This window comes from Aulostomus chinensis, chromosome 2 (assembly GCF_037954235.1).
Source record: "Aulostomus chinensis isolate RoL2024-O1b breed Wild chromosome 2, RoL_Achi_v1.0, whole genome shotgun sequence".
Taxonomy (NCBI): domain Eukaryota; kingdom Metazoa; phylum Chordata; class Actinopteri; order Syngnathiformes; family Aulostomidae; genus Aulostomus; species Aulostomus chinensis.
This window is the reverse complement of record NC_141321.1, coordinates 29,073,060-29,084,426: the sequence shown is the minus strand read 5'-3', so window position 1 is coordinate 29,084,426 and position 11,367 is coordinate 29,073,060. Positions and strand designations below refer to the sequence as shown.

The window sequence follows — 11,367 nt, the reverse complement described above, 5'->3', positions numbered from 1 at the left end:
GAATAATTTAATAGGGCCCACGGTGCTCATATGACACTCAGCCATTGGGGTAGCGGGGACTTTGACACCCTGTCTGGACCACCGTGATGGAATTAAAACGCCAAGCTTCTGCAGGGATTGTTGGACAAGTTAACTGACCTGTCTGTTATCAAAGGCCCCATACATTATGTTCACTCAACGAGCCACAGATCTGACAAAGAAATCAGACAGGGAACACTTTGTTCCTTGAAATGTTCTCCGTAAAGATGATTGACAGCGGGACAACGTGAATGATAGTTTGACACATAAAAGGAACATATTGTAATGATGGATTGGGGTAACAAAGGTTGAATAAAGGCAGATTTTGACATTATAAAAAATATTTACAGCCTCATAGGAGCCCCCCCCCCCCCCCTCTGATAGCAGCTTTAAAACGTACTATAAGCTCACACATGTTCATGTGAAAAATAAACCTATAGGCACATGGATTTAGTTTTCCGCTAAACGATTCAAGGATTTTTTTTAAAGCATATTCTCCCCTTGGAAAAATAGGAAAGAGGAGAGGAAATGTAAGTTATAAATAGGAATCAAAAGAACCCCCTCTGTTTATTAGTAAGGGATGCCAGAGACAGCAACAGCTTTGAAAGTGGGAGAGCTTTTGAGCATTTTACAAGACAGGTGAAAGGAACATGTGTGTTAAATCACTGCAACCGGCTCACTTGGGTCAGCTCTACCATAAAAGAAAAGAGATTACAAAGGAAACTAATGAAGACACTGATCAAAGTCTGTTATGGTAATATGTAGCAGGTGTTTCAGACCCCTGCAATCCACCCCTGCACCACCCTCCCACCACCGATGCCGCTCCCTCTGTGAAACTCTCTCATGTATTTCACATGTGCTTTGATAGGAACAATGGACAGAGCACATTTCAGCACAATTCAAAACATGTTACGAGCAATCTGGATGAACCCTTGGAGGGTTCTTTAAGTTGGGGTGATACGTGCACGTTGCACTTTCATGATCGGTAGTGAGTTGAAACGGACTGACGTGGTTGAAGCCCACACCGGCAGATGAGCAACTGGATTTGAGATGCATGCAACAGTTGAAAGAAAGTTGGCGGGACACGAGCTGGAGCATGTTCAAAGCATGATTGCTATTTTTACGCATAGCCTAAGATGAAAGTAGCACTGCTTTAGATTTATAGAACAGGGAAGCCCATGAAATATATGAGTGTTTGAAAACTGCATCTTTTAGGAACAAAAGTTACACTTCTCCTAACGTTAAAAAGTTTCAGGTGTCATGATCTTTTCCCTAATTCTATTCAGCGCGACCACTATCAGGTCAGTCATAACCTGATGAAGAGCTGGTTGCTGCATTTTACATGTTTCAGTGGTGGAGCAAGCGTTGAGGTTCTTTACTTCAGGGAAAGTGTTAATGCCATGATGGGAAATTATTTCTTGCGTAAGTGCATTTAGTTTAATAAACTTTTTTTTTTAAAAAGTGGAATTAAAAGTGATTTTTTTCCTATCAAATTTGCTGTCATTACAAATGAAATATCAGGATTTGTATTTGTTTGGTTGGGGGGGGGGGATTTTGAGCCTTATTTTTTTGTAAATGATGATTTAAAAAAAAAAAAGAGAGAGTTATCACTTAATATTTTAGTTCCATAACCATTAATCAATTGGTTAATAAAGAACATTTTAATAATAAATGTAAATGTAATTTGTTAAAATAATAAAGTCACAATTGCCCAGAACCTTCAAAACAAACACATTCAAAACCTTAAAAAAGTTGAATGGAAAAGTAATAAACTAAAACTTAATAGTTGGCAATTCATTTTCTAACTGAAAAAAAAAATATATATATATATACTGATTGTGAGCTGTACTTGTTTCAGGCTGTTTTTTTCTTTATATATTTATTCCTATTTAAATGTGAAGAAAACACGACATTCACATACACAAACATCTTACTTTGTAAAATAACTAGCAACTATAGCTGTCAAATGACTGTGGTGAAGCTACCAGTACAGTAGGCTTCAATATCTCAGTATTGTTCACATGTAGAGTGGGTGAAGAAAGAAATAAGAAGCTCATCTGAACAGTAAATGTGAGTTTTGCACCGCTGCCTTCGCCATCATAGTTGTTTTTATCGACACGGCCATTTTATTAGGGCCGTAATGACTGATTTAAAACCACGTTGATGGACATATCTGCGGTTTGTTGATTTAGACCTGCACTGCACATGCGCACTACAACATCTTCTGAGACTGCTTCCGCCTGGAGCGCACAGGCACTCTGGGACTTGTAGTGCTTCCCGCGACATTTTTAGAGTCTCTCGCAACAATTCCTGTATAAAACATGATCTCATACTGAAAACTGCGACTAAGGGACTCTAACAGCAACAACGCGGAAGTTAACAAGTCTGTCGGCTTTTCCTAACAGGAGAACGACTGCAGTACTATTCATTCCTGCACTACAACAACCAATGTATCCTCCAATGAAAGCGAGGCAGTGTAAACACAACTCCAGGAACATGAAAAGATCGGGTGACAGTGAGGGGGAGAAGAGAAGAAAGGTATTGATAGCGTTTTTCTCCGTTAGGTCTGGCATATTTCTAAGCCCTGTCGCTCGATGAATATCTAGCGCTCCTGATGTGATGCTACCGGATGCTTTTTGAAGGCTGGAAAACCGCGAACGTCAGCGCATACCTCACCTTGCCTGTTTCCTTTATTGTGTTTTCCAGTTTTCCTCTCAGTCTGCCACAATGAAAAATTACAGTTGCATTAAAAGAACGTGTTTTATCACGTGAATCCACTGCAGTTAGGGAGCTGTAGGCTGCAGATTGACGTCTGAGCGACATCCTTTACCAAGTCAAAGTATCAGATGAGCAACAGTCTGTAGGATATTTGTGGGGAATGGTATAAAAAAAAACAGAAGAAGACCTAAAGCACTTTCCTATAGGTAAAGTTATTAATATTGAATCAAAAACAGATTAATCAATAGGAATTAATACAAAGGCTTAATTTGTAATGCCATTGTGGTGTGAAGAATTAGCAGCCATTTGTTAATTGTATAGCAACAGAAGAGCTGAGTGCAACCATAAAACATAAAGTTAGTGAGTGAGTGAGTGTGTGTGTGTGTGTGTGTGTGTGTGTGTCCCAGATTTGGCTTGATGCCAGGCTAGCAGTCTACAGCTGCTTCTTCTCTTTACACTGGAGTGAGTAATGGCTGATGCACTAATGTCCTGTTGAAATACTAACTTATAGGCGATGTTGTGATTTCACCTCTCCAGCGCAGCACGGCAGCTGAGAGACGTCTGCGGGGTCATTTCCAGATAATGTGAGATATGTGTGGAGATGGGTTCAATTATAACCTGCGAGGATGTGTGTGCTGCTGGGTTTTGTGTGGACACAGGTTTATAACGTTACCATTTGAGGGTTTAAAGGAGATCCTGGCAGAGAGGAAGGAAAGGACTCTACTGTGCCCAAGGCATCCTGAGCTGGGTTAGGCCGATAGTCATCTGTCTGTCTGTCTGCCTCTCAGTCTGTTTCTCATCTTATCTCCTGACTTGGATGCTGTCTGCTGTGGCACATGTGTTTGGATCATGTTATACAGCAGTGAAACTATGTAGGACGTGGTTCCTCCTGTTTATGAAAGCAGCCATGGCGGCCAGATGAGCGGCTCAGAGGGAGAACTCATTCCAGCTGGCCCTCGGGCAGTCAGGCAGCACTGCACAGACCTAATGGCTTAGCTTCCTTTCTCTTTAGATGAATAAAAAGATGAGCAAGAGGAATTATAATTCCAAAATGGATATATGACTCTAGTGGAGCCAAGAGAGCGCCTGGCTGCATGTTGGCGAGCTTTTACAACATCGGTGGTTCTATAATGATACATTCATGGTGATATTTAATAACGAGGCTGTGATGGTTGTCGTATCCAGTAAGTGAGTGTAATTGCGATGCTGCACAAAGTGAGAAATGCGCTATGATGGCTCTGCTGTCATTCTGTGTTAGGAAATGCAAACAGCAACAGATTAGTGCCAAATGAATACACAATCTGAGAAAATCCCACTAGAGCAAGTCAGTATAGCATACTGACAGGTGGGATGCCAACGTCTATATATAATATCTGACTGAAATAGGACAGGACAGTGGCCTAACTGCCTGGTGAGATTATCCACATCCTGTCCACATTCATTCAAATTTTTATTTCTGTTGAAACAAAACTTTGAGTTCATATATTTTCAATCACTTGATCCATCAGATATTGTTTGCCAGAGCAAAATCATAGTTTCAAACAGCAATATTCTGATATTAACTTGATGTCGACAAACTCAGCTAGTAGAAACATGTAGAGTTTGCCGATCTTCATCGCATTATCGCAGCTGAGGTTTCACAGCGTTTTGCAACACGTAGGGCAGTCAGATTGCTTTACGGCACACGATCCAGCTTCTAGGGAGTGTTTCAAACTTGGCTTGAAGCAGATTATTTGTCATTTTTAACTTTAAAAAACAACCAAAAACACTCAAAATAAACCACAGTCGCAACATAACATATATGGTTTCCAGCTGAATTCTAGGAGGAAACATATAAAACTTAAGTCATTACATTCTGTGTCATTTAAACTGGATTTCTAAAGGAATACTCTAAACAATACCTCATCTAAACACCGGTTGAAACACTATTTTACAATTTATTATGGCTGATATCAAATATTTACCAATGTCGATGTGTCAAAATGTCAAGGTTTAAATGACATTCACATTTTGTGCGAATTGAAAAACAAACATGTAACTTGGGATAAAGTAACATTTTCTGTTATTTCTTAAACACTTTAATCATCATTTTTAATGTTGCTCCTGAGCACTGATGATGAGCACAAAAGAGACTTGAGCAAAACTGGACCCATACAAATGACGGCCATTCAACCAATAATGATATATTAAAAAAAAAAAAGGACCAATAGCTGTTGATGGCAAGATTATTATTGCATCCCTTTTGTCTAGTTCAGAATATTGGCGATAGTTCCGTGTGATATTGTTGACGAATGTAGTTGCTACTGTTCTGGTGATCCCATGGCAACGTCGGACTCGGCCTGTGCCCCCCTGAATCGCAAACATCTCATTATGTTTTATCAGTATTGTCATCACAGGATGAATTTCCACTCATGCCTTGCTAAGTGTGAAAACAGTACTGACCCCGTCCCTTAACCCGATGTTCTAATGCTGTCTTTGATGCAAGCTCGCCATTTAGAAAGTGATGACAGGTATAAAGTGCTATGTCGAAACAGGAAGTATGTGTGCGAGCAGCAGGCTAAGTAATGATCGCATGGGGTCACCAGATGTTGTGAGGTCCGGGGCTCAGCCCAGCTCATTGCTTAGATCAGCCTCATTGGTTTGCTCTGGTTGTGGCACCTAGTGCAAGCTGTTTAGGGTTTTTAATTTCTGAACACTCATTAAAATGTTTTGTGTTTCCCTTGGCAATTCTATTAAATTAACAACTAGCAAGGTAAAAGCTGATTATGTGGCCACACATCCAGACATGGTTAATCAATCCCCCCCCCCCCCCCCCCCCCAACACACACACACACATACACAAAATGTTCGCTGGTGAATTAGTGTAAAGGAAACGATTTATTGCGACTAATGCCGCCGTCCTGTCATGTCAGACCTGGTGTTTTAGCAAGAAGGGGGGTGTCAGATTCAGCGCATTCAGCAGCTTTGCACTCCGCCCGCCATCTTTTTCTCCCTTTTAATGCAAGCTACATGCTGCTTGCTCTATTAATGAGCCAATAATGGAAAAATAGTGTTGGGTGGTGACATAAAACATGGGTACGGATACCTTAGGCAGGGTTGCACGCATAAGCCCCAACAGAGCCAGATTTACACCGAGGCTTTGTGTAGAATAGCAGAAAGGGGAACACGGCATGGGGGCTCTCGCAGCTTCATCAGACCCCCACCGGTCGAGCTGTGGAAAAGCCAGGTCTCCGAAAAAAATACGGCTGTGGCAGATAATGATACCATTACACTAATGGAGCTGGCAAATGAAGGAGAACCCTGATGCCCTACTTTATTACCGGAGGGGGTCATTTCCTCGCTGCATTCCTAATGGCCTGAGCACACAGTATTGATCAGGCTATCATGCTGCTAATCCTCTACAGAATTACTTATTGCTGGCGAGGTGTCGATCCGCCACATGCCCTGCTCTGGCCTTGCCGCTGGGCGGCCGCCTGGAGTCCAGCAGGGACCCACTGGGCCATTTATCCAGTCATGATTTAGGGCCAAGCAGGGATGATGTCTGGGAGGTCTTCAGCGGTGGGCTGGCTGGTTCAATGTGTAAAAAAGGAAGGCAAATGAACCTAACAGCTTTCATTTAATTAAGGACTAGGCAATGATGTGGTTCCTCCCTCTTTATGGCCCCATTGGCTACCGTGGAGCAGGCCAAGCTGCAAGGTTGGGTGTTGTTCCCAGTAATTGTGCTGTGCTGTAAATAAGAGCAAGCAGCTCTTGTACCATCAGCAGCAGGGAGCTGGATTTCACCAGTCCTGGTTGTGGTTGATTACCGTGTGCTTTACATCTAGAGCTCTACTTCATGCTCTCTTCATGTGCCACGTAGCCTAACTTTATTGGACCGCTCAGTTCCAGTTCTAATCACCTAGAGGCTTCATGTGCAAATTGAAGGAAAGATTTTCTAAATTATTCATCATATGTATTATATGAACATGACAGAGAGTGGTGTAGCTTGGCCCCATCACCATTACAAATGAAAAGGGGGGTCAGGTCACAAGCCCTGGGCCTGTGACCTGTCATATCCTTGGCTTCTTTACAGGGCCCCAGAGTGCATTAGCATCCTCAGGCCATTGGAAGCATGGCATCCTTGCATCAGCGGACCCCCGTAGTCACCTTTAGCCTTGGCTAATCAAAGAGTTTACCTTAAGGGGGGCATTTAGCCCTGTTGGTTAGACTCACTCCAGTAGCCATAAAGATGTATTTATATATTTCCATCTGGAACAACCTGTCGTAGCTAGAGAACCTAGTTATTGATCCAGATATTCAGTCATTTCTTTTTGCGTGAGCCATCAATATTGTGCAAACATCCGTCCATGCGAGGGTTGACCTCAGCCCCGGCGTCTATTTTTCGCTCCCATTGGAGTTCAGTGATATACTATTCTGAAAAGTAAAATCAATGAATGAATATGAAGTTTTGGTGTGTAATATAGCGCAGGCCCGATGCCGCGGGTCTTTCATTGATCTGCTATGTGAGCATTGGTGGGAGCTGATTAGTCTGCTGCTGAGGTTTCCCTCAACATGTCTTTACCTTGTCTTGCCTGTTTGATCTTTGGACTGAAGGGTTAACAGATCAACTTGGTTCGTTAGACCCCCCCTGAAACTAACTCACCTAACACTTGGAAACCGTATTATTGTTGTTGGGTGCTTTTAGGACTTCATCATTATAATCTTTTTGTGGGTGGATATTCAACAGATGTAAAGACATTTATAGGGGAGGGGATGGGATTTTTGAGTGAGTTCCTGTTGCGTTTAGCAGTAATGGCGTTTTATTTCAAGTGAATTTTTATGATTGCTGGAGTGTAAATTTAATGTTTAGATTTCAGTGGTTCTGTTTTTGTTGTGATGTCAACGAAAACCAAGCTTGTGTTAACCACAGACATTCTCCTCCCCTTCGTCCTTCTTCTTCTTCTTCTTCTTCTTCTTCTTCTTTCAGGCATTTAAATGAGGCATTTAAGACAAGGGAACGAACGTTCAACAATGCTAACTCACCTCTGGAGTTTTAGCACTTTCATTAGAGCTTAAGCGTGTGACATTGTCATATAGGTGAGCTGATTCTTGAGGAGAAAATCAGCCACTCAGTTACTATTTATGAGGAATAAGATTAAGACTCTGTTATCAAGCATTTACATGCAGAAAGGGCTGGATTTGCTTCTCATGATAAATGTGAAAAACCATGCACGTCCTTCGCGTTCTTCCTACCAACTTATTTTACAGCAGTCTATGTCGAACACATGACATTTTAAAAGTTCATGATGTCTACATTTGGTTTGCATCAGGAAGGATATCAATTTTTACAGCCCCGCCTGCATTGTCTCTGGGTACGAGGCTGAGATGGCCTGCAACGGACTCCCATATGTGCTCAAGAGGGTCTGTGATCCAACTAAACACTTGAATGGAAAAGCAGATAGCCATGAGCAAGGGACTGCAGTTTGGTGTGGTTTTGTGATTGTATGCCATTGTGAGTCACGTAGTTAATGAGATGGTCATCTGCAACGTTTCCTGCAAGTGTCAGACGCCATCTGACGATTTTGATTTATCTTTAAGAGGCAGTGCACATTAATAAGTGCAGGGATAAATCTCTGGGAAACAATAACACTGTTCTGCTCTTCCATACACACCCGAGGTTCGTATGTTGCTCTGTTTAGCATCTTACCACCTGGATGGTTTCCTCCTATAGAAGCAGTCACTCAGCTTGTCCAAACAGCCCTTGACAGCTAACGTGTCTGACAGCCCCCACCGAGAACCTCATAATAGTGTCGCGGCATTAGCCACACATGTCAGAGTCTTCGCAAACAAGACCGCCATGTGGATCCTGCAAACCGGCCAAACAGATCAGCCGTCAGATTCAATGAGATTACATCGAATGTGACCTGCTCAAGTAGGGTTCATCTGTCATGCATGTGTCCCATCACAAGAGAGACATAGAATAATCAGTTCAATCAATAGATGGCGGTGGCTCATTGGACTGCTGCTGAATAAACATGGGAATGACCCTCTCACCTCACACAAAGAAGGAAGAGCCTCCAGGGGGTTCATTAGCTGGTTGAGGCTATGATCTACCCGAGCAGTTCTAGTCTATGTCTGTTTGTTTAGCATTGGGATGGTGTGAGCGTGTGCCTTGGTTTTGTGTGCCGTGAGTTTGTTCATGTCTCGTGTGGTTGTGTGCGTGTGGGGATTCATTGGTCTTCGTCTCTGTGTATAAGTCTTCATGCAGTTAATTTGCTTGAGCTCCCACCAATGTGAAAAACATGTATCCAGGTTGAGGCCACATTTAGCTGACTGAGTCCAACCCTGAGTAGCAGACCAGAGCTGAGAGGGTTGTTTTTTTCTCTAAAGTTTGATGTTTGTTATTTGAAGCCTTGAGTTTGTACTACATTGTCACACAATTGTAGCAAAGCCTCACTGGAAATTAGCAGAAAACATGCTTTGGCTATGGCGTGGGTGGACGTAGACCCATCGCACAACTGCCAACGAAGCTTACGCAAACCAGTTAGCCGTTAATTAACAGACAACAACATAAAACAGAAAAATGATGAAACTAAAGAGAGGACGAGTGCCCATGGTTGCACCTGGAATTTTGTTTGCTGTGAGGGAGAAGTTAAAACATGTAACAGACAAAATTCCTGCTTTATGTGCTTATTTGTCCACGAATGGCCTCAGCGTGAGCCACAAATACTTGATTTGTCAGAGAAAAGCAATTCAAAACTTCTACGAGTTCACGCGTGTGTTGTGTTTGAGAAGCTGGCTGCATTAGAAGGTGATCACAGGTTAAAAAGCGCAGTCTGACTTTATATTGTTGCTCATCGCATGTCAAACACTTGGAGTAAGTCACATGAGTTAAGGTCATGGATATTGATGGTTGACATGCATCAGGGCTGCATTTGTGGACATGTGGCTTTGTATGACAAATAAATGAATAGAATTGATGCATCAGTTGGGGCCACGATGTCTGTGTCAGTTACAGCAGATAACTTTATGTCTTATTTCCTACATCGGTATTTATGTCCCCTCCAGAAATTGTTCTTGGCTTTTGGCCTCCTGAATCTGTCATGACATCTGCACTCTTGTTTATTTTATTTTTTTTCCCTCTTTTGTAATGACTCACCTTTCCAATAAAGTAAAAGTGCCTGCTGCTACGACGTTGTCTAACATCTGGATTCAATGGAAAGTCCAAAACCCTTCGTTCACAAAAGCTGCAGGAGACCAGGTTCACAAGGCTCTGTTAATAGTAACTGTTAATTTGTACATCATAAGTTCTTTTCCATAAATGTGAGCAATGAAAGTGTGTAAAAATACCTGACATTTGGCTCAGTGCTTTGTTGAGTCTTAACATAGGAAGTGGCTCTATAACCAAGAGCCAGGTGTTAGCATCAGTATTAGCTCAGCCAGCTAGGTACACCTGGCCTCATTTGCTAACCACCATTTACAAAATACCCCTGTTTGCACTTGTAAAACAAACATAATGGGGTGCTTTAACAATACCAAGTCATTTTATTTGAGTAGGCTGTAACTAGAGTAAATGGTGCTAGGCTTTAGGTTTGATTTGTTCAGTCCGTTAAGAACTTGCCACATTAGTTCCTACGTTACACGTCTGTCTCGTGTTTATCAGCTCAGCTTTATAGTTGTTTTTATATTCGGCTACGAATCATTTGATAAGTCTGTTACCTCCAGTTTATTCAGTTCCTTTTCACACAGAGGAAAATTCAAGCAAGTCAAAGTGTTGCCTACAAACTACGAGAGAATGTTCTCTTCTCTACAGATTTTAACCGCCATATTTAGCTGCTGAAAGTTGCCACAAACGGAACATGTGTGTATTCCACTTGTCTGACCCCTAGTGTCCATGTCAGGTTTATTTTTTGCTCCATTCACAGCAAATCCTTACATTTTCATTCTGTGTTACGCATTGTGCAGGGAGCATTGGAGCGACTTCTGTATGACCTGGACTGACTCTTCCCGAGAAGAAGTGCGCAGCGCTAATTTTTACTGTATCAATTAAGTTGGAAATTAAAAGCAAAAGCGAGAGAGAGAGAGAGAGAGAGAGAGATCAGAACAATACAGACTGGGTCTGTTCAGCTGTCCTACATCCTCAGCTACTCCCATGGGTGTGGAGCACGAGATTGCTTCAAACATTTATCCACATCTAAGCAAGTTAAGCAATATTATGGGTGTACTGGGTGTGCATCCCCCCCAAGACCCGCTTGTGGCCCGACTGATTGGCTGGTACTTGTTGCCTCCAAGCATGTGGAGTGAAATGGATCAGGATGGAGAGGATGCCACCGACTTTTGTGGTGTGTTTTGACATTGTGCCGTGCCTGGAGTTGTCAGCGTCTCCCCAGTCCGTTCAGATCTGAGCCGTCCACTTGTGATCGGATCAGTCAGGGTTCAGCTCAAGGCCGGGTCTAAACAGGGCCCAAAGGGTCTTGCAGAGGTAGTTTTAGGTCAGATTGAGGGTGTGATGTGTCTCACACATGCCTCAACAAGTTTCACCAAGAGGACAAAAAGAATCACTGTCTTTTTTAACTGTAATTAAGCGGCATCCACCAAGTCACTTGAGTAAAAAGACTCACTTCCCGTTCGGAGTATTTATCTCGGATTGTT

General features: G+C 42.4%; 1 protein-coding gene across 2 annotated transcripts in view; it reads left to right on the top strand.

The window, feature by feature from the left end:
* The first annotated feature begins 2,405 nt into the window (after positions 1–2,405).
* fto (FTO alpha-ketoglutarate dependent dioxygenase) overlaps positions 2,406–11,367 on the top strand; it is a 123,092-nt gene continuing 114,130 nt past the window's right edge. The window contains exon 1 of one of the 2 annotated variants that reach the window (XM_086189056.1): positions 2,406–2,556. In XM_086189056.1, coding sequence (XP_086045182.1) covers positions 2,467–2,556 — 90 coding nt within the window. In that variant the 5' untranslated portion in view covers positions 2,406–2,466. The remainder of the gene's footprint in view (positions 2,557–11,367) is intronic. The other variant, XM_086189067.1, reaches the window with a different exon arrangement.